At 38.1% G+C, this 24,361-nt stretch overlaps 1 protein-coding gene across 6 annotated transcripts in view; it reads right to left on the bottom strand.

Annotated features, from left to right (window-relative positions):
* The window catches only part of NRF1 (nuclear respiratory factor 1), a 122,801-nt gene that overhangs the window by 38,773 nt on the left and 59,667 nt on the right, over nt 1-24,361 (bottom strand). For all 6 annotated transcript variants that reach the window (XR_011256501.1, XM_069586953.1, XM_069586950.1 and 3 more), the window contains 3 exons: nt 13,880-14,020; nt 1,596-1,754; nt 366-563 (listed from right to left, as the gene is read on the bottom strand). Coding sequence is in view for 5 of the 6 variants with exons in the window: in XM_069586953.1 (XP_069443054.1) it covers nt 366-563; nt 1,596-1,754; nt 13,880-14,020 (498 nt within the window). In the remaining variant the exon portion in view is untranslated. The remainder of the gene's footprint in view (nt 1-365; nt 564-1,595; nt 1,755-13,879; nt 14,021-24,361) is intronic.

Here is a 24,361-nt window from a genome sequence, read left to right as displayed (position 1 = left end):
CGACTGAACTGAACTCATCTACCAACAAATTGTGTTTTACCTCAGAAGAGGTAATTCAGAAGGACTATTTCCTGGCCACTAACAGAGTAAAATAACAAAAAATGAAAACCTTTTTTGAACAGAGCTTTGATTTGGAAATATACAGAAAAGCTATCTATAGCTCTGTATTTAGCAAAATACATGCAATTTAAAATATTATTTTTAAAAAAATAAATAAATAAAATATTATTTAAAAAATCAAGTTCAGGTAGTAAGATCTTAGGGAGCTATATAAAGTTCATATAAGAATTTATGTAGATAAAACTCTCTAGCCTGACCTGCTTCAGAAATCACAATCTGGTTTACTCACCGTAAGGTTTACTCACCTGGATAAGTGAGACAGTGCCATCAGGGTTACTGAAAGTCTGGACTACGGTCTGCGATGGTACCAGGTGGGCTATACTGTGTGTGGTTGTGGCCTGTGTTTGTGTTTGTTGATCTTCAAAAGCATAGAGAAGGTCCTCCCGCCCATGCTGTTTATAACAGTTTTTAACTATGGTCCGTAGTGCTTGGGTCCATGAAACCTGTCATCAAAAGACCAGAAAAGCACATAAAGTCACAAAGAATGCTGGTTATTTAGTTCCACTGGGGAATAAGCAGCTGGTTAGCTATCAAACAAACCAAATCAAACTGGGATGGAGTAACTCTCTTCAGGATTACTTCTCACAGACCCATCTGAACACAAGGAAATTCAGCACCAAGTACCAGAGATTTCACACTGGTTTCCTTCCTGATCAAGGTCTGGATTAGCTTTTGGGTTTTATACCCTACTCTAACGTGAGGTCAACTTGTAAACCTCTCATAAAAGAAGGTTACTCTTTAGTCAAGAATTTTATTTAAGATTCTCAGTAAAATTTAAAAGCTAACCAAAAAACAAATATGCAGAACAAGTAAGGGAGGATACCTGGTTTAGTCTTTCTTCTTTTTTAAAATGTTTCATTATCACTAGACTTGACTAGTTTCACATCTCTCTATATGTATTTTCAACAGTGATTCTTGCTAACCAGAAATAAGGACATTTCTGAGTCTTCAAAGTGATTAATGGGGCTTTCCAGGTGGCACTAGTGGCAAAGAAGCTGCCTGACAATGCAGGAGACTTAAGAGACATGGGTTCGATCCCTGGGTCGGGAAGATCCCCTGGAGGAGGGCATGGCAACCCACTCCAGTATTCTTGCCTGGAGAATCCCATGGACAGAAGAGCCTGGAGGGCTCCATTCATAAGGTCACAAAAAGTTGGACACAACTGAAGCGACTTAATACGCAAAGTGATTAATACTTTTACTTCGAGTTTCTTTAATTTTCCAAGCACCTTATAAAATTACAATAGTCCAAAAGGCAACTGCAGAGAGAAATATAAATTCATAGACCTATCCCAAGTCTTTATGGTGATGGACTGATAAACGGGAATCAGTGGATATTAAACTTCTTTTCGAGGATAGGTTTGACTACTACACACGTTTTTAGATTTTTTATAGCCTAAGAAGTAGAACAACAAAAATGAGCTGGTTGACTCAGAATGAAAAAGCAATAGGAAACTCAGGCTAGAGAAACCTCACCCTCTGCTTCTGCTCTTCCGTGCGCACATCACTCCGAACGTTTGCCCATGGGATATCTTCAGGCCACCAGATGGGCTTGCAGCTTTCTTTGCCCCAGCCTGGTTTCCCCCGACCTGTAGAGTACTTCAGCATCTCTGGGATAAATGCCCGAAGCTGGGCCTGGAAAACAAGAGCATAGTCATCAGTAGTCATGAAATACATCTGGGATATGTTTGTGTCTCCCAACAAATTCTAAGATTATAAAATAAAGAGCCTTCCTAGAGGGTCCTGCTGCTGCTGCTGCTGCTGCTAAGTCACTTCAGTCATGTCGGACTCTGTGCGACTCCATAGACGCCAGCCCACCAGGCTCCCCATCCCTGGGATTCTCTACGCAAGAATACTGGAGTGGGTTGACATGTCCTTTTCCAATGCATGAAAGTGAAAAGTCAAAGTGAAGTTGCTCGGTCGTGTCCGACTCTTAGTGATGCCATGGACTGTAGCCTACCAGGCTCCTCCGTCCATGGGATTTTCCAGGCAAGAGTACTGGAGTGGGGTGCCATTGCCTTCTCTACCTGGAGGGTCCTAGAGAATTCCAAATTGTGATGTTAGAACTGACTGCTTCCCATAGGTTACTAGAGCTCCATGAGTGATGGAGAATTATACATATGTTGATAAAGTGCACCTTAAGCTGCATGTCATACACTTGTTCCTATAAGATCAAGAATATCTAGTCTTGTGTTTGATTTCCACCCCTAAGGTTCTATTGATGCTATAGCTCATCTCCCTTCTAGAACATCTATGCATATAAGGTGTCAAACAAGGTCAACATGTTTTCAGAAAAAAAAAAAAAAAGTGTTCATTTGGAGATAGTAATCAGAACAATAAAATGAGAGAAATAAGAGGTGAGGAACAGATGAAAATCACTGTTATTTGTAAATAGTATGACTGTGTATCTCCCTAGAGAATAAAATGAAAAACCACTATAAACAATAAGAGAATTCAGTAACATGACTAACTATATGAAAATATATGAAAATAAATGGGATTTACTTAATAAAAAGGGAAAATAACTCTAAAACTCTTCTACAAAGTTTTTAGTAAGGTAGTCCAATGTCTGTGAGTCTGACATATAGTAACATAATGGCACATGTGTTGACCTTAGACATATTATAGATTTAATCCAGATTATTTTACAAATCAAATCCAGACCAAACAGATGTTAAACCACAGAGACAACTAACATTCTTTGTCTTCTGGCATGGTTACCACAATGTGTGTGTATGCTGTGGGAGAAGGGGAGGCTACTTTGTGAACATTCTTAATTGCTAACAATGATTTCTGGCAAGAGAATCAGTTTATCAAGTTATAGTCTTCCCCCTCAGACCTACTGCTTTCTTCTGAACCTGATGGTCTATAGTACTCCAGACATAAGCAACATCTTCTATCTAAGGACACACTTATATTGCCTCTTATGACCAAAATGAGAACAATTTTAGCATGAGTCAGACCCAAGGACATGGACTTATACCTTGTAGAGAAAGAAAGAAAACAGAAATGGGAATACTTAAGTATTAATGAGAGAATGAGTATAGCAACCCTGTACTGAAGAACCTACTTAAACATCAAGCTTTCTCATTTAAATATTATTTAATTGAAAGATGATAGAAATTAGCAGATAATATGGGATCACAAACCCAAATCGGTAATGTTCACCTAATAAAAAGTTTTGGTTGACAGTATTTACATTGCTAATTCGTGTCCCAAGCCTGCTATTTCACCTCTCTTTCTAAGTCCCCCTTGTCTCCCAGACAGTCTCCTGCCTGCAGGATATGACATAATACACTCTGTTATATATTTGGCTCTGTGGCATCAAGCAGCAGGCTAATAGAAATGTATCCATTTGCAGACCCAGGCTATCAGCTGGCTCATGAGGTCACTTCTTCAGTTATTTTAAGAAAGTGCATCTCAAAGTCATTTTTCCCTTTATCCTGGCTTCCTGGGAGTGTGTCTTTCTCTAGCCTCAGTTATATAGAGAAGGAAAAGGTTCAATCCTCACAATATTTACATTCCTTCATATAAAGAAACAATAGCTTTCTCAGATGTGTAAACAAAATAAACTCGTATCACAGATTTTTACGTCTCCCCTTTCTTTTATTCTATTAACAGTCTTCAAAAGGAGAGTTCTTTATATCCATAGAATGAACAGATAATGAAACAAGAAGGCCAAATATCTCTAAATTAACAAAAAAAAGAGAAAGTTTTCATAAAAGTCTGAAAAGATTTGCTAGAATTTCTAGATGGGAAATATTTCAAAGCCCTAGGAAGAAGACAGTAGAGGCTAATGAGAGGCAGCAGAAACAGAAGCAGCACAAAGGAAAGGTGACTTCCACAGGCAAAAAAAAAAAAAAAAAATCCCATTAAGTTAAAAAATGGACCCAGAGTGAAATTAACAAATTTCAATACAGAGTCAGATCTTAACTTTTTAAAGTACTATCAACTGTATAAAATTTGCCTCTATATCAAAATAAAAAGCAAAAAGCACTTCCTACCAGAAAAGTTAACTTTTCAAGTATGTACAGTTTAGGGATGAAGGACAATTTCTGCATTTAAGTGCACAGAGATAACGTGATAAAGGCAATTTTCCACTACACTATTTTTATACTGTTCCAAATAACGAGTGTTCGCAAAGGGATATTAATAAAGGGAAATGAGCTATCTAGTAAAGAAAGAGTTAAATGATTTCTTTCCAGAATTCAACACTGTGCTCTCATTACCAACTGGATTAATTACTGGTCCTGGAGAGTTTTGGAAACCCAAGCTACTCAATGTGCTTGTTAAGGAAGGTTTGTCTTTAATCCGCAGGGGAGACAATCAACAGGATGAGCAAAGGTAAAGCCTATCCTCTCTGGCTGTCCTTTAATTGGGCTGCAACAAGCTTTTCTGACCTCTCATTCTAATTTAAGGCTCAAGACCAGCTTTGAGTGTCCAGCTTGGTTAGTAAGCCCACCTCAAATCAGCAGAGAATAAAAAACACCACTCCTTCCAGGGCACATTCAGCAAAGAAAAAATATGTTACATCGTGCCAGTGGCAATCAAAAATAAAGATTATATAGAAACCACAGATAGTTTTTAAAGATTTTTCTAACTCTCAAAGTTTTAATCTGGCCAAAATGAAACAATACTTCTTATTATGCTATAAATTTTCCACTTGTAAATTCAGACACTTCTTTGTGGGACCCTTATATATTCCCAACTACTCATTCCCTCTCTCTTCGCTCTGCATGTAATCGAGATGAGGAATTTTGAGGCTTCGGGTGTCCACTTAGGTTCAGTTACCAAGAAAAGGCCTTTCAAAATAAAATGTTTGCCAACCCCATATCTACTGAAGAGTTTGGAGAATACGCAACATATTTAAAGACATAACAGCTAAAATCAAGCCACATTAAAAGACAATGTTTTCTACATCCCACAGGAAAACAGCAACAGAGCAGAGAAGGAAAACCGAAGAACTTTCAGAGTGTGGCTTCATTATTTTAATTTAAAATTATGAACTTCCAGTTGATAGTCCCTATCATACTCAGATGGATATTTAAAGGGCATTAGAAAATAAAAACAAAATTATTTTTTTGCTCATTATCGGGAATTATTTGTATCCCTAACCTCTGTTCGTAGAGGTAATGAAAGTGACTTTCCTTACTAGAAACACCAATCCTATGTCCCCACATTCCCCACGAGGGCCAGCAGAAACACTGGTTTCTCTTAATCTCATTTTCCCATAAAACACACTTTCATGGAAACACAGGAAGAACAAGTTTGGAAGGAAAGATAAAATCGCAGAATTCAAGGGACAGCCAGCCAGTGAAGACATTCCTCTCTCAAGCCAACACTTCTGCCTCTGTCTCCATACAACATCAATCCATTACACTGTCTCTCTCCCATTAATCTAAACGTTCTTAAAATTCTACCTTCTCTTTGAAGGAGTCTCAGACTGGTCAGTTTCTGCTACCTTATCCTAACTGTGCTCTTCTGTATCTAAATCTAAATAACACAGATAAGGTCAAAACCCTTTTTGATCCATCCTTCCCTAATCTAGTTACCTGTCCAGAGACATTAATTTGATGAACATCCTTTCTTATAGGTCAAATTCTATGCATTTGCACAGATATATGCTGGAAAGGCACAGTTTTATGTGATGGAAAAAACACACATATTTACATATTTTTAGTATAATTCACTTTTTTCTACTCAACATTTTGCCATAGAGATCTGCTCGTGGCAGTACAACTAGAATAATCTCATTAAAAAAAAAAAAGTAGTTGCCTAGTATCCACAGGACAGATTTTTCCAATTTATTTAACCATTCTCCTACTGATAACCATTTAGGTTGTAGCTCAGTTGGTAAAGAATCTGCCTGCAGTGCAGGAGACCCGGGTTCGATCCCTGGGTTGGGAATATCCCCTGGAGAAGGAAATGGCAACCCACTCCAGTATCCTTGCCTGGAAAATCTCATGGACAGAGGAGCCTGGTGGGCTGCAGTCCATGGAGTTGCAAAGAGTCGGGCACGACTGAGCGAATAACACTGACACAGTGCTTGGACATGCTTCTTTGAGCACACCTGTGAGTATTCCTCTAGCAGAAAAGAATTGCTGGTTAAAAGGTATATGCATTCAACATTTTCACAGATACTGCATAACTATATTCCTAAAAGATTTTGTCAATCTTATTCCCACCAAATGGGCAGAACAAAACCCATTATTTCAAAACCTCCCTTCACTTTTCACATTTTTCCTTTGTTTTGCTTCCAAAAGGGAAGAAGAGCATAGCTCCAGCACCTGTGCACTGTCCAAAGCCACTGGGCCGAGACAGGTCCTGGCTCTTGCCTGCCAGCTACCTCAAGAGTGTGGGGTGCACGGGGTGTTCACATGTAACCTCCTGAGCTGCCTTCACATTTTTTAATTATTCTTTTTTATTTTGGCTCATTGGATATGGGAGAAATGATTTATTTTAATTATCATTACTAGTGAGGCTGAGACTTATATGTGTATTGACTGTTTTTCTTTACAATTCATAAGACTTTATTTTTCTAATTATCTTTTCACTAATTTGAAAAAAAATAGTCATCTGTTCTAGATATTCTTTGCCATACAGTACACAATTATTTTTCTCTAATCTAGTTCTGTCCTGAATATGGAATATAAATGCATGTTCCCTTCCCTTAGTATTCCTGAATATACCCTGAATTATTTTACTCTACTCAAAACACGCTGTGCTCTATTTAAGAACACAGCCAATGTTTTTGTTATTTTTCTTTTCTCTTGATCGCATCCTGCCTACCTAACATCTACAAGATGTGGAATGGCATCAGACACATCGGTACTTTTTGATCATTTCAGACAGTGAGAAAAGCCTGCCCTGCACACAGACTCTGACACGACAGTAGGAGAAGCAGTTAGGACCTGTGATCCGCAACGGCGGTTCTCAAAGTTCACTGCACAACGGAACTGTCTGGGGAGTTTAATCACTGCAGAAGCCTAAATCTCATCCCCAAATATTCTGGTCTAATTGGTCTAGAGCATGACCTGGGCACTAGGATTTTAAGTTCCCCTGGTGGTTCTACTGTGCAGCCAAGTTTGAGGACCACTGAACTAATTACTTCTTATCCAACCCTTCTTATTTAAAATTTTTAATTGTAGTAAAATATATATGAGATTTATCATTTAAAAATATACAGTTTAGTGGCACTAAGTACATTTGCAATGTTGTGCAATCATCACCGCTATTTCCAGAGCCCATTCACCATGAAACAGAAACTCTCTATCCATTAAACAATAATTCCCCATTTCTATTCCCCCAAACCCTGGTAACCTCTATTCTACTTTCCATCTTTATGTATTTGCCCATTCTAGATACCTCATGTAAGTGGAATCACGCAATATTTGTCCTTCGTGTTTGGCATATTTCACATAGCATAATTTCCTAGCCTTTGAGGAGAAAAGGGAAAATATATGCTTTTTTAAAACAAAGCAAAGCAATACTCAAAAAAACCTAACTTGATAACTGATGAATGTTTTCTGAGTAAAACCTATTAATCCCTGTGAATAATTTCTTTCAAAGAAGTAACCACATGGTGCTGAATGTTTCTGAAGATTCCCCTGAAAACTGGTGAAGAATTACTATCCTGTTGCATCATTACTCCAAGGGGATATTAAAGCAACAAAGACTGCCCCAGTGAGAGTAAGGGGAGGGCAATAAGTTCAAGGAAGGAGAAGAAAGGGAGAGGTGAGAAGGAGTGGATTTTAACCAATAATTCCAGCCTGTTCTCTCCAGAGGTATTTATTCTATAATTCTTTGCCTAGATATTTTCTAACACAAATTCCAAAAAGATTAACAATCTCCCACGAACAAGAAGACTCCTACAGAACTCTAATGTGGTAAAGAACATAACTGATTTTCTACCAGCAAAATCGTAATTATTACTTAAAGACTCTACAAGAAATGATTTAAGTCCTTAAACTCAAAGTACAGTCTGAGAGCCAGCAGCACTGGCCTCACTTAGAAGGTAGAAAGCAGAATCGCAGGTCCCACTCCAGCCCTGATTCATAATCCACATTTAAACAAACAAGACTCTCAGGTGATTTCTTTGTACACTGAAGTTTGAAAAGCACAATTAGGCCATCCTCTGGTCTCTGGTCTGAAGTATCCTAGAAAATTTTGCTAAACTGGCTTTCAAAACCTCTGAAAAAGATGATTTAATTAGAGGTTGCAGAATCTATATTAAATTAATGATTTCTTCTCCTAAGCCTTTTCTCAACCTCCTTCAATTCTTATGCAAAGAGGCAGACAGAAATGGGATAAAGTCTAGCTACTGTTCTTAAAGGAGTCTAGAAATTCACGTTTTCATTTTTCCACTAAAAATACTACAGAGCTGTGTGGTTTTTGCTGGATAAACACAAAAATATCAGAATCAAGATAGATTTATAACAGTAAAAACAGAAGCTTTTCAGGTAAACAATCTATTTGTTCATATAGAATTATACTTTTACCAAAGATAAACAAAACACAACAAAAACCAAAACTAATAAGCTAATTCCTAAAAGAATCAGGGCATTCAGTTCACATAGAATTTAAGATACTATGTTATTAGTATCTTAATTTCAATCTGTTGTAGAAGGCAATTTTGATGACTGTCAGAGAAAATCAAGAAATTGTTTTGTAACAGTAACTGTTCAGTGTAGATGACCTGAAACGCTCAATCTGAGTGGTGATCACAATATAGTTTTACAGAAAAACAGAGAGAGAGAGAGTGACAGGAGTCGGGGGAGAGACAGAGAGGGGGAAGCAAGCACTGGCAGTATGGACTCCAGCCTAAGTTCTATTCGTTTGTCACTAGCTTGCTTCAGTCCCTAAGTTGTTTCCTCTCTTTCTGCCTCAATTCTTTAATACCCTGTGAACCGTACTGTTGTACTTCACTGCTGAGCAAAATCAAAATTCTAGGTTCATTAAGTTTCTCTAAGTGAAAAATGAGTGAGAAATGTTATGTTTAGGTTATTCAATATAGGTAACATATATATCTAGCATTTCTAATTAGTAGTAATACTTTGTGTGATTCCTTAGTTTCCAAAGTAGTTTTCAATATAACATCTCATTTTTTCTACCTCCAGTTCCCTAAGGATGGAATGCACATGTTTTCTCACTTTCATTAGATGAAACTAGGAACCAGGGCTACTGTGCAGTAGAACTGGGACTTAAAGACTAATCTTCTGACTTTAACTAACTATGCTAACTTTCTAATTTTTAAAGAATCAAAATAAAGGAACATATAACATTGAAACAATACTGAATGCAATTTACTCTCTTTGGATGATTCAGAACCATTTTTGGTTGTATATCGAATTATATTTCTAAAGTAGTCATCTCCATAGCACTCAGTGCAGAGAAGATGATTAGTTGAGCTGTCTGGTTAACCCAAGTCCATCTCTATTCTGGTGCACTTTTACAAATCTGGAATTTTATCACTTCAAGGAAATCATGGTCTCTAGAATTGGTATACACTTAAACTTAATTTGGTATCCAAAATTGGTATCCACTTTGTCCTTTATGGTTATAGATAATATTTGAGCTCTTCTTCCTTGATTATAAAATAGAAATTATATACATACATAAACACTCTCACACTGGACAGCAAGGATTAAATGAGATACTCCTATAAAGAATTAGTATTGTGCCTTCCAACACACAGTAGCTACAGGAGAGAATTTTTTTTAAAAAAACAAAAAACAGTTGACATCTTCACCAGAACACTAAGGAAAAAAAAAAAAAAAAAAACGTTGGACAAAGCAGAAACATCATAAAACCTGCACTTTAAAAAATTCAATTTTGGGTTTCTATGGTTACAAAAGTAATTCATGCTTATTAGACAAAGACAATGAAAATCACCCATAATGCCACCACACAGTGATAATCACTGTTAATATTGGTGTATACACCTTTAAAATTTCACACACACATGCGCAAGTTTTGTGTGTATGTTTTAAACAAATGAGATCAATTAATTCTGTATTCCCTGAATGGAAAAATCTAGGCCCCCTAGTAGAAACAAACAGAAATAAAGTCCTAAACTCCTCAAATTATATATATATATATATATAAAAGAAATGCTATTTTATCATCAGTTTTTAATTTAATATACCATAGTATTATTCTACGGTGATAGAGAAATAATCATCACTTCTAGTATCTAATATTTCACTGCATATTCACCTCTAGTCTCTTCTGGGCTAAGCTGCTCTTCTTTCCAGGTAAACACCACTACTATAATTTATTCAGTCACATTATTCTCAGATTTTCATTTTGTAAACAATGCCATGAGCATATATCTTTGCTTACTTGGAGGGCATGACACGCACATTGAAAATTTTGCCAACCTGCTCTCTGGAAAAATTTTACCAATGTATATTCTATTGCTGATGCTTTACCTTGCCTATCTAGGTTTGGTCTGAAACTAAACTCTGCTTTTACTACCCTTAATAGTTTTAGGATCAATAGGGGCACCCCCAGGATTGGAATATTCAGAAATTTCCATTCAGCTGGGAGCTGGGTTTTTCATCATTCTGCTCACTCCTCCTCACCATCCGTTTTGTTTGCCATGTGTTATTTTTCACTTGTCATCTGTGGTGAGAAGGGTAGGGAGGGAATGTACAACCATAAAGAAGATGTAGCTTCCAACCAAGCACCTCTGAAACTGACTCATGACTTGGTACCAGCTTCCCTTGGATGCACCACTGCACCAAGCTCTCCTGAGTACATATTTCACAAAAATGAAAAAATAGTTTCAAATGTTTTACCCCCAACATGATAATTAAACTGTCTGCTCTGACTTCTATGATCATCAGCAAACTTTCCTAATTATCAGTAGCCATGATTTAATATAATAAAAATCTCAGATTATTTCCACTAAACACACCAAATGTGACAAAGAAGCAAAACACTCCCATGGCAGGAGAAGAGTTTCTTAAACATGGTACATTCCTTCTTCTTAATGATTACTCCTTACTTCTGATTAATTAAGCCTCTTAATCAGAAGCTTAGTCAGCTTTAAATGTACTTTAAATCTGAGATAGAGTAGATTCTTTACATTAATCAGGTAAAATTCACCTTATGTTTTCTTTAACCAGTCAGAATAGCCCAATGTATTAATAATAGCAGGTATGAAGTGACAGGAAAAAAGTTTGGGTAATGTTTTCCTTTTTGAACCATTATCTAGAGATGCTTCAAGTATCCACAGAAAGATCTAGGATTCCAACAATCAAAAGATTACAATTTAGCTTTACATTTATAAAATACTGCATTACTTCAGACCAAGTTGCTAGTTTAGACTAGCAACTAAAAAAAACGGCGCCACCCCTTGAGCTGCAGCATTAATGTCTGCGCTGCATGAATGCCTCCTCGGGAGCCTCGCGAACCAGTTACCCATGATACTGGACTCATTCGTGTTCTGACCTTCAGGTCATCTACTGAACAGATACTACTACTATAGCAGTCCCTTGGTATCTTTGGGGCATTGGTTGCAGAAGCCCACCACAGGTAGCCAAAATTAGAGGATGCTCCAGTCCCTTACATAAACTGGCATAGGATCTGCACATAACCTACACACATCCTGCTGTACACTTTGAACTGTCTCTATATTACCTGTAATACCTATACTAATACCTAGTGTAAACAGGTACCAGTGCTGCAAATTCAAATTTTGCTTTTTGGAACTTTCTGCAATTTTTTCCCAGTTGAATCCACAGATGCAGAAATCATGGATACACAGTGTCAACCGTATTTAGAATACAGATATTATCTGATGCCAGGTAGCTATACTGGACCACGGCGAAGAATGGAAAGAAACTAAGCCCTTGCTCTCAATTCTAGCTGAAGAAACAGATCATACACAAGTATAAATTAAACAAATAAGACAGTTTCAGGTAGTGATAAGTCTTGCAAAGACAGTAAAATGGGGCTGTATTAGTCTGTGACTTGGTGGTGAAGAGAGAGCTTCATTAGATGGGATAATCAAGAAAGGCTTGTCTCAGGAGGTGATATTTAAGCTAGACTTTGAATAAGGTAAGGTCAATGCAACAGTCTGGGAGAATAATGTTTCAGGCAGGGGACGTAGCAGAAGTGAAAGAAAGAGTTTGGGGTGTTTGATAGAAAGGAGGAGGATGAGCATGGCCAGAACACAGTGACTAAGGCGGAGAATGAGAAATGAGGTAGAGGCCTGGTTATATACGGCCTCAGAGGCCTTGGCAGTGTCTGAATTTAATTCTAGGAATAATGGAAAGCCATTAAAGGGCTGACACAAGAGTGATATTACTTGATTTAAGTTTTTCAAACAATCTCTGGTGGCTCTGTAGAGCATGGACTGCAACAGAAAGGAGATCAACAGAACTGACCAATTGAAAGAGTCCATGCAAGAAGCTAAAGGTTTGGGCAAGGGTGGCGAAGCGGACCAAGACGAATGGTCAGAGTACGTTCGGAGGTGAAATGACATGACTTGCTGAAAACCTAAATGTGGTTGGTGAGTAGTGAGGGCAAAACAGGAAACCAAGGATTACTCCTATGCAGGGACTTGAGCAACCAGATGGACTGTGCACCCGTTAGCTGATGCGAGGGTACTAGGGGAGGAGCAGATTTGGAGCGGGGAGTGGAGGCAATCAAAGTTCTGTTTTGGGCCTGTCTAGTACTGAAAATCTACTAGTGATATAAGCTGGGGTATAGACCGCATACAGATGGGATATAAAGCCCACCTGACAGGATGAGACTACTTGGAGAAAAACTACAGATAGAGCCCTGGGACACAACAATACTGGTCAAGTGAGAAGAGGAAGCGGAGCTAGCAGAAGAGCTGAGAGGGAGTATGCAGAATGGCAGGAGGATATTCAGGACAATGTGGGGTACAGAAACTGAAAGAAGAAAGTTCCAAGAAGGAAGGAGTATGATAAATGCTGCTGAAGTCTGAACAAGATAAAGAAAGAAGGGACTCTGCTGGCAGTCCAGTGATTGAGAGCCTGTGCTTCCACTGCAAGGGATGCAGGTTCAATACCTGGTCAGGGAACTGAGATCCTGCATGCCATGTGCCACGCCAAAAAAAACAAAGATAAGAAAAGAAAACTCACAACTGGATTTAAAGCTAGAAGTATTCAAAAAGAAAAAAGGTAGGAAGATATGTTATGAAAAAAGGTATTTGTTCTTGATCAAGCTATCACTTTTAGAGCTAAAAAAACAAAAGGAACAGTCTCAGCAAAACCCTTGAGGTTATGTTGATTTACCAGGATTAGCACATTTTGACTTTCCCTCTCAAAGGGAGAGAAGGGAAGCAATGACCCAGGAGGGTGTCCTTCCGAGTTTTCCATTCTTATTCCCTGGAGAGGGGAGGCCCCTGTGGCATCAGTGTGGTGGAATTCAGAATTTATATGGAAAGAGGAACAGCTCAGCCCAAGAGAGACTACAGGTCTCTTGCTCCATTTGATTGCGATTCATCAAAGTTCTGACAGTCTCCTGTCCAAACCAATTCCAGCTGAAGGTAACCCAAAGGCCCAACTGAAAGGAAAAAACTGCCAACAGGAGGAGAAGACCACATCCATGCCCTCGGCTGGGGGCATTCTTCTGGCCTACATTTTCTTTCCCAGGGTTGCTACTATCAGACTCCAGCCTGCATCTTACTCTGATGGTGGATCACTGAGGACAAAACTAAACAAAGCGATGTGAGGCCCGCCCACACCTGTGCCACCTGTTTCTCCTCCTCACTCCCCGCCCCTTACCTGGGTCATTTTGTCTACAGAGACTGGAATTCCATCGATAGTGAGAGGCGGCAGCTCTGAGTTAACCTCCTGTGGCGCAGGGGCGTGCTCTGCCAGGGCGGACTCCAGGTCTTCCAGGATCATGCTCTTGTACTTACGCACCTGCAGGGAATTAAGGGCAGAAGTAAACAAAATGCCCAACAACCAGGGAGGGTTGGTGCCAAGCAACCAGGGAGTGGGTGGGGCTGGACTCCCTCAACCACTGCAGAGCCCTAAGAACAAACATGTCTACAACTAGTGGATAAAAATACCCGCTGGCCCCAAAGACATCACATCGTACAGAAGTAAATGAAAAGATGATGAAATTACAGGTAACAATGGGATAAAGAAGCCAGAGGAAAGAGTTTTCTAGAAATACAGCTCCTCAGTTAAAAATCACATTTTCTCAGTAATGCTGGCCCCATTACCTGTTTCAGATCTAACAGGAATGGTATTCATAGTCTGCATTTCCCAGGCCATCTGATAAAACCCAGCTGTGGCAGTTAATTACCAAAATCATTTCCAAGATCACTGAGGATTTATGTCTCTAAAACTCTAAGCACCCTCTTTGAAACTTCGCTATGCCCGCTGTTTTCCTACAAAGCTAGACTGCCAAACAGGAGATCAACTGTACAAGAGGCATCAGAGAAAAACAACAAGAAGTGTATACTGGGTGTCACAGGCGCCACTATCAGTAAGGCCTGGGGCCAGAGAGCGCACCACAGGTCAAGTGCTCTTCCTCTCTGTCGGGGACTTCCTGGTGACAGAGGTGACCTTTAAAACCTTGAGGCCTCTGTAACTCTGCCAAGGCCATGTCTGAGCCAGATACTGCTGCTCTGACTCCATTCTTTCCACTATCAGTGAAAGTCTCTCAAAAAAACAGAACAGTAGCAAGCTGCACATGGATACATTCTTCTATAGAATGTAGAGAGTTCACTGGATTCTACCACCACCAATAATGGGTTCACTTACTTACCAGAAACACACCAGTGGGGATGAGGATACTTTAGGAATAATAAAGGAAGCCATGGAGTTATAAAAATGTAACAAGATGGGATAGAAAATTAACTTGCTTTCAGGGCTCAGGCCATCATCATAGAAAAAAAGGTAAGAGAATACGAGGTTTACCCAGAAGTTATAACAATGTTATAGTCCTGGACTGAACTCTTAGTCACCATATAGTTCCCTATAAATATCTCATTATAAAGATTAGAAGAGAAAAATCCCCATACTCCACCTCAAACATATGGAAAAGTAAGAATTACTGGCTACAATGTACAACTTTTAAAGAAATTTCCAACAGATCAACAACAAAGGTGATGAAAGAAAAATAGTGCAAACTTATAAAATCATTATTACTCTAGATTCAGTTTTATCCTGGTTTCTAAAGATAAAGTTTCAAAAATTATTGCCAATGTATTTACTGTAAATAGCTGTGTTGCCATGACATCTTTAAGGATATATATTTTCCGATTTCTAGGTTTATACATCATAAGTAGAGTTTTTACACTACCAACCCACAGAAAAACTGAGTAAGCCTAGGTTATAGTCTTTGAACTTTAATGTATCAGGTTAAACCATTATATGTATATATGCCCATAGTAAGAGTAAATGAAAATAGTATAAAAAACTTTTATTGTGCAGAAACATCTTGCATTCAAAGGTAAAAATTATTAGCTTATTACTATTATTACATTAATAGCCAGTTTCAAACAATTTCAGCCGTTTTATGGGTCAGTAGAATTTCAGAAATTCAGATCCAGGCATTTTGCTAAATTTATCCATTATATCTTGATTAAAAAAAAAAATGCTGGGAGAACATCCTTCAGAGTAATTTACAACTTCAGGTTGTGACCACAGTATTTCTAAGTTTGCTTAGTAAAGTTAACTAACTTTCACAGAGTTATAAAGCTAGCATTTCAATTCTACCTAATTTATCAGTCCTGAGATAATCCCCCCCACCCCCCGCCATTTATCATTCCTCTGGAAACTTGGATCCCTCTTAAAATTGCTATAGACATGTGGTATGAGGCACAGCAGTCATGGCCTGCACATATGCGAACACGGTTGTTATGGAGGCACAACTGCAATCCCCAGGCCTTTTCAATCAGCAAACCATTTAGCACCATTTCAGAAAGGAATGTGAACCTTGGCTGTTGTCTGATAACGTCCCCAGTGATCTTCCCGGTACGACCGAAAAGCACCAGCATCAAACTTGTCACAGCTGAGAAAAAGTCTCAGAGACAATAGCAGAGCTCTTTTGACAGAAATGCAGCATCACCCATGCTCCTGATGGTAAGGAAGACAATATATTACATGCAACCTTGCAGACAATGATGACTCTGAAACAGGAAGTAATTCGGAATTGGACTCTGAATGTGAAAATGTTTTAGGAATAGCTAAAAAACAATTTCTGAAATCGGAAATTTATTTCACTTATATTTTCCTTTTTACATATTTACAAAAGCAGTATGATCAAAAGCTGTCTCTAAGTAAGCCTGAAAAAGCTCTTTCAATAAGTATAAAATAAAAATTCTAAGTGATAGTAAGCGCTATGTCAAAGTTTACCAGTGTTTTTTCTTTGTGGCACATAAATAATGGTGCATCCTATAACTCATGGTATCACAGATATGATGAAATACAGGTCTGTTTTAGAAACTTCTACTTTCTTTTCCAAAATCCACAGCTAAAGCCTTTGTCATTTCATACCAATACGTCACTGCCAACTAACTGGTTTCACAATTCAAGTTAAAAACCACTTAACAACAAATTCAGTTGGTCTGCCTGCCAAGCTCTCCTCCTCCAATTCATTCTTTATGCTGCTGCCATTTAAAATTTCTGAAAGATTGCTATAATCAAATACCATTTATTGAATACTTGCTATGTGTCAAGGACTGCATACATTATTCAGTTAATTCTCACCTAGTTTTATAAAGAAACTACCATTATATCCATTTTGCAGATAAGAAAACTCGGGCTTAAGTAACATTCCCAAATCATATAGGAATACAGCAGAAAGTCAAATTAATTTTTAAGTAGCTCCAAAGCCTATATGTTCAGCCACTTCCGATCGTTTATCTTTTTTTCTCAAAAATAGTCCTACAGTGCCCCACTTCTTACAGGATTGCATTTCAACCACTCTGATCATTCCTTGCTTTCCCAATATTCTCTGCCAAGGCCAACTACAGCCATGCATGCTCAGCTCTATAGATTATGTGAATAAGCACCCTCTTGAGTTCCTCATGTATAAGCCAGAGTCCTACTAGGCAACTTTGCTCACCATCCTTCCTCTTTAGCCGGCCAGCCTCCTCACTAACTTTCGCATATAACAAGTTCTTTTCTATCTCTGTGGAGAAGGAAATGGCAATCCACACCAGTATTCTTGCCTGGAGAATTCCCATGGACAGAGGAGCCTGGCATGTTTCAGTACATGGGGTCGCAGAGTTGGACACGACTGAGTGACTAACACACTTTCTATCTCTGGGTCTTTAACTGTTTCTAATCCAAATACTATCCATTATTCAAGACCAACTCAATTCCCACTTTCTCTGAGAAAACTTCCCAAGTGTTCCTGTCCTAATTCTTTTACTCTTTTAAATGCCAACAGACTCAAATAATCGTGTGTCACTTACGTTGGTCTATGTTGCACACAACCATTGTTATGACATCACTGAGCACAGGAACCAGACCTTTTATTTTTTCAACATACATTATGAAACATTTCACATATTCAGACATGTACAGATAATATATTGTACAGATAAAACATTTTCATAATTACCAGCGACAAAGTGTTTAGGGTATTTATAGGAGACTTAAAGAGTTCTGGGCACTGAACGAGCTTGTTGAGGATTTAGGAATTGGCTGCTACAACCATAAGGTCAATGGGCCTTTACTAATGTTGCAAAAATAATCTCAGATAAGATATCAAAATCCTTCTATATACTTGTATTTCTGGATAAAAGAAATATCTTCAGGAAGGTCTCAAAAAAGATTTTTAAAATTATTTTTTACCTATGAGCTCCTCTGTGATTAAGAATACACTGTCATCTGATGAATATAATAAAGAGATGCCCAAGCACAGGGCTGCCTTCAGATCAGGGATCCTGAAGCACACCTGGCACAGAGCCAGGCCACAGGCTGTGGCCCATGGCATCTGCTGGCTTCATCCTCTTCTCTCTCCAGTCCCAATGTCAGCCTCTTTCCTCTCCTGCCTCAGTCCTGATCTCTTTTTCCCCAACCCCTTGGGTCCCTTGTTTTCAACCTTGAAATCTCAAAAGACCTGGATGGAATTCTTACCTTATACTTTGTATCTAACAGTCTTAACCATTTGTTGCATAACTTAATAAGCAACAGGGCTTTTACTTTATCACTTTTTATATTATTATTATTATTGCCTGTGTCATGTGGCATATGGGATCTTAGTTCCCCAACCAAGGATCTAACCCATGCCTTCTGCATTGGAGCTCGGATTCTTAACCACTGGACCATCAGGGAAGTCCCTTACTTTATTACTTTTTAAATATGCTTCCACGTTTCAGGTAACCTAAAGCCATCTTTTAAAAACTTATCTAAATAAGTGAATGACTTAGAACAAGAAATCATGACCAACTCCCGAGTCCACTTATCTACTGGGAAGGTGGAATTAAACGAAGGCAGAAGGATGATTTCAAGGAAGCTGTGACAAATCCTGAGCTACATCTTGCTTCTGTGACTGTGATTCCTAGGCCTATTCCTACAAAGCTCATTACAGTATGTGAAATAGCAGTAAGTCATAAGGAGAGTGTTCTTACGACTCAACAACTTTAAAATCTACCATTTACCAATTCCCATTAGATACAAAGTATGAGATAAGAATTTCATCCAAGTCTTTTGAGATTTCAAGGTTCAATTCCTTTCATGCCAGTTCTTCATAAAGACTACATATAGGAGAAAGATAATAAACTTTAATTTCTATTTCTCCTCAGTGAGGTTGCTATTATCTTTATTTCACACGTAAGGACACTGAGCCACATAAATGAAAAATCAGTGTGGGAAATCACTCACAAAATCAAAACTTAAACACAGTTTTCACCAAAGCGAACTTTTTAGCTATATACATTAACACCAACCTATGTGCATGATTCAATTAACCTGTCTAAAACTTACATTCCAATTGTGGGCAAGGATGTAATATGAAGAAATAAATGAAAACCTGGAAAACATAAGAAAAGCTTCAACACCATCTATTAGAGGGCCCAGTAAAATTTTCAATTCTCCTTTGACAAATTTGTAAAAAACTGCTAATTTTGACTCTGAAATCCATATTCCAAAGATGAACAGCCCTATGGAATTTAAATCTTTCAGAGTTCCCAGCAGCCTCCAGAAAAAAGCACAACAAGAAAGGTTAATGATGGCTTCAGGCAGGAGGACAAAATGCAAATACCACAGTTTTAATATTATTTAATGAGATAATACATGAAAAGTGCTTATAACTTATAACCTAGAACACAGAATTCAGTAAATGTTAGACATTATTATAAAACTCAAATAATTTTTTACTGTTACTAATATGAGATTATGCAGAGTACACTGTATAACTGATTACAGTAAATATGAGCTCTGATTCTTTAATACCACCCTGAATACCAATATATGTATAGGATTAAGGAATATTCTATACTTTGAAGGTTTAACAAAATCACTGGAAATAATCAAGAGTGTAGTATCCCTTTGAGAGATATGGTTTAATTACTTTTTCAATTTTGTATGTGTTTATTGTCTTACTGGTTTGGATATATTTTGGTCATTTTTTAATTAAATTATCCACTTGGTTGAGGTTTCTAATTTAAAAGAAGAGAATTAATGCATAGCATTTCCTTACAATGTTCAATCTATTTTTTATCTGCAACTATAACTCATCTCACTTCTAAGACTGTGTATTTGTTTTCCTCATCCTTTTTCTCAATTAGTATGCTCATTTATCTATTTCATTAGATTTTTCATAGTTCAGTTCAGTAGCTCAGTCATGTCCAACTCTTTGCGACCCCATGAACCGCAGCACGCCAGGCCTTCATGTCCATCAACAACTCCCAGAGTCCACCAAAACCCATGTCCATTGAGTCGGTGATGCCATCCAACCATCTCATCCTCTGTCGTCCCCTTCTCCTCCTGCCCTCAATCTCTCCCTGCATCAGGGTCTTTTCAAATGAGTCAGCTCTTTGCATCAGGTGGCCAAAGTATTGGAATTTCAGCTTCAGCATCAGTCCTTCCAATGAACACTAAGGACTGATCTCCTTTAGGATGGACCAGTTGGATCTCCTTACAGTCCAAGGGACTCTTAAGAGTCTTCTCTAACACCACAGTTCAAAAACATCAATTCTTTGGTGCTCAGCTTTCTTTATAGTCCAACTCTCACATCCATACGTGACCACTGGAAAAACCGTAGCCTTGACTAGATGGACCTTTGTTGACAAAGTAATGTCTGCTTTTCAATAGGCTGTCTAGGTTGGTCATAACTTTCCTTCCAAGGAGTAAGCATCTTTTAATGTCATGGCTGCAGTCACCATCTGCAGTGATTTTGGAGCCCCCCAAAATAAAGTCTGACACTGTTTTTCCACTGTTTCCCCATCTATTTGCCATGAAGCGATGGGACCAGATGCCATGATCTTCGTTTTCTGAACGTTGAGCTCTAAGCCAACTTTTTCGCTCTCCTCTTTCACTTTCATCAGGAGGCTCTTTTAGTTCTTCTTCACTTTCTGCCATAAGGGTGGTATCATCTGCATATCTGAGGTTATTGATATTTCTCCCAGCAATCTTGATTCCAGCCTGTGCTTCCTCCAGTCCAGCATTTCTCATGATATACTCTGCATATAAGTTAAATAAGCAGGGTGACAACATACAGCCTTGACGTCCTCCTTTTCCTGTTTGGAACCAGTCTGTTGTTCCATGTCCAGTTCTAAGTGTTGCTTCCTGACCTGCATTCAGGTTTCTCAAGAGGGCAGGTCAGGTGGTCTGGTATTCCCATCTCTTTCAGAATTTTCCACAGTTTATTGTGATCCACACAGTCAAAGGCTTTGGCATAGTCAATAAAGCAGAAATAGATGTTTTTCTGGAACTCTCTTGTTTTTTCCATGATCCAGTGGATGTTGGCAATTTGATCTCTGGTTCCTCTGCCTTTTCTAAAACCAGCCTGAACATCTGCAAGTTCACAGTTCACATATTGCTGAAGCCTGGCTTGGAGAATTTTAAGCATCATTTTACTAGCGTGTGAGATGAGTGTAATCGTGCAGTAGTTTGAGCATTCTTTGGCATTGCCTTTCTTTGGGATTGGAATGAAAACTGACCTTTTCCAGTCCTGTGGCCACTGCTGAGTTTTCCAAATTTGCTGGCATACTGAGTGCAGCCCTTTCACAGCATCATCTTTCAGGATTTGAAACAGCTCAACTGGAATTCCATCACCTCCACTAGCTTTGTTCGTAGTGATGCTTTCTGAGGCTCAACATCACATTCCAGGATGTCTGGCTCTAGGTGAGTGATCACACCATCGTGATTGTCTGGGTCGTGAAGCTCTTTTTTGTACAGTTCTTCTGAGTATTGTTGCCACCTCTTCTTAATATCTTCTGCTTCTGTTAGGTCCATACCATTTCTGTCCTTTATCGAGCCCATCTTTGCATGAAACGTTCCCTTGGTATCTCTAATTTTCTTGAACAGATCTCTAGTCTTTCCCATTCTGTTGTTTTCCTCTATTTCTTTGCACTGATCGCTGAGGAAGGCTTTCTTAGCTCTTCTTGCTATTCTTTGGAACTCTGCATTCAAGTGGGAATATCTTTCCTTTTCTCTTTTGCTTTTCGCTTCTCTTCTTTTCACAGCTTTTTTAAGGCCTCCTCAGACAGCATTTTGCTTTTTTGCATTTCTTTTCCATGGGGATGGTCTTGATCCCTGTCTCCCGTACAATGTCACGAACCTCCATCCATAGTTCATCAGGCACTCTGTCTATCAGATCTAGTCCCTTAAATCTATTTCTCACTTCCACTGTATAATCATCAGGGATTTGATTTAGGTCATACCTGAATGGTCTAGCGGTTTTCCCTACTTTCTTCAATTTCAGTCCGAATTTGGCAATGAGGAGTTCATGATCTGAGCCACAGTCAGCTCCTGGTCTTGTTTTTGCTGACTGTATAGAGCTTCTCCATCTTTGGCTGCAAAGAATATAATCAGTCTGATTTCAGTGTTGACCGTCTGGTGATGTCCATGTGTAGAGTCTTCTCTTATGTTGTTGGAGGAGGGTGTCTGCTATGACCAGCGCATTCTCTTGGCAGAACTCTATTAGCCTTTGCCCTGCTTCATTCCTCATTCCAAGGCCAAATTTGCCCGTTACTCCAGGTGTTTCTTGACTTCCTACTTTTGCATTCTAGTCCCCTATAATGAAAAGGACAACTTTTGGGGTGTTAGTTCTAGAAGGTCTTGTAGGTCTTCATAGAACTGTTCATAGTACCATTTCTTCATAGAACTTTTTCATAGTACCATATCTTGAATAACAATTCTGTTTACAAAATCATTAATTCCTTCTACATGTTTACTTACTGTACATCTTTCTCAGATGAAGTTTCTTTTCTTTCTTTCTTGTATATATAGAAAAAAAGTCAAGGCAATAAACATCTTTTTAAGCATCTGTTTAGATCATAATTTTTAAGGCTATTTAAAATTTGTTTTTAAATAGTTTGCAGATTAAGTTGTTCTCTTAAGTGTTTTTATATACATATAAGTGATTGGCTTTGCTGTATAGCAGAAACTAACACAACATTGTAAAACTACTACAGTAAAAGGTATTTTAAAATTTCCATGTGGCTGAAAATTTCTGTCAATCTTTCTTATATTAACTTCTAAATTTTTAATTCTTTAATCAAAAATATAACCTGTGTAATTTTCTACCTTGTACAATTTATTAAGATTTACTTTGGGACCTAATAATAACATACAATCGATTCTTATAATCCATTCATGTAATTTTTCAAATATGGTATATTCTCCCTTAGTATGGTATCAATGTTAATATATCTACCTTTTATATTAACATTCTATTCTTCAGATATCTAAATTCTTATTTATATTTTTGTTCCTTGAGTGAAAAGATATTAAAGACTCCTATTACCACTGTGGTTTCTTTTTTTTTTTCCTCCCATTACTAATTTTTGATCTATTTTCTTTGCTTTAATGTTGAGACATAAAAGGTTCATTATAAATTTATACTGCTTATCAATACTAAAGGACCTATGGTCCTCAGTTGAGACTCATTTGTCTTGAGAATTTGGCCTTGTCTGATATTAATGCTGTGATCCATGATTTATTTTTGTAGGGATTTGTCTGACATTTGCTTTGCTTATTGTTTTGCTTTAAAAATCTTAACATCCCAGTTCACCAGCCCCAAGCATCCGGTATCATGCATCGATATTAAAAAAAAAAAAAGATGAAAGTAATATAAAAAACAAAAAAAATTTCACAGCTTTATTGAAATATAATTAATATGCCATACATATTAGCTTCCTATGGCTGCCACAAAGTATTACAAACTTGGTCGCTTCTATCAACAGAAATTCATTCTGTTAGTTTCATGGGCCCAAGTTGTTGGCAGGGCTGGTTGTTCTGGAAGCTCTAGGGGAGGTACCATTTTCTCATCCTGCCTAGCTGCTGTTGAGCACATACTGCTTTGCTTCTAACCCGTTCCTTGCACCCAACCTCTTGCTTCCACTGACACATCTCCACCTTCTATATCAATCTCCTTTCGGCTCCCTCTTACATAAAGACACTGTGATTAGATTTAGGGCCTACCTGGATAATCCAAGGTGATGTCCCCATTTCAAAAATCTTTAACTTAACCACACCTGCAAAATCCTTTATGTCATATAAAGATTTGTATCTGTGTATCTTCGGGGGCCATTCATTATTCAGCCCACCATACATATCATACATAACATACAATTCACCCATTTGAAGTGTATAATTTACTCTTTTAAATATTTGCAGAGTCACATAAGCATCATCGTACTCCCCCATGAAAGAAACTCCAAACCCACTAGCTGTCACTTGCCATTCCTCCATCCCCCCCAACCACTAACCTACATTCTGTCTCTTGAGATTTGATTACTCCAGATACTGCCCATAAGTGAAATCATACAATACGTGGCCTCTTAGGAATGGATTCTTCCACTTAGCACAATGCTTTCAAGGTTCGTCCATGTTGTAACATTTATCAGTACTTCATTCCTTTTCATTGCTAAGTAATACTACACTGGATGAACATATGGATTATTTCCACTTTGTGGCTATTATGAATAATGCTTCTACGAACATAGTGCATTGGTTTTTACATGTAAGTTTTGTTGCTATGAACACTATGTGTATAAGCTTTATTCTCAGCTCTTCTGGGTAAATGTAGGAATAGAATTGTTGGGTCATATAGTAACTGTTCTTTTGATATTTTGA

The sequence above is a fragment of the Ovis canadensis genome, chromosome 4 (assembly GCF_042477335.2).
Source record: "Ovis canadensis isolate MfBH-ARS-UI-01 breed Bighorn chromosome 4, ARS-UI_OviCan_v2, whole genome shotgun sequence".
NCBI lineage: Eukaryota > Metazoa > Chordata > Mammalia > Artiodactyla > Bovidae > Ovis > Ovis canadensis.
The sequence above is the reverse complement of the archived record's forward strand: the minus strand, read 5'-3'. Positions and strand labels throughout refer to the sequence as shown.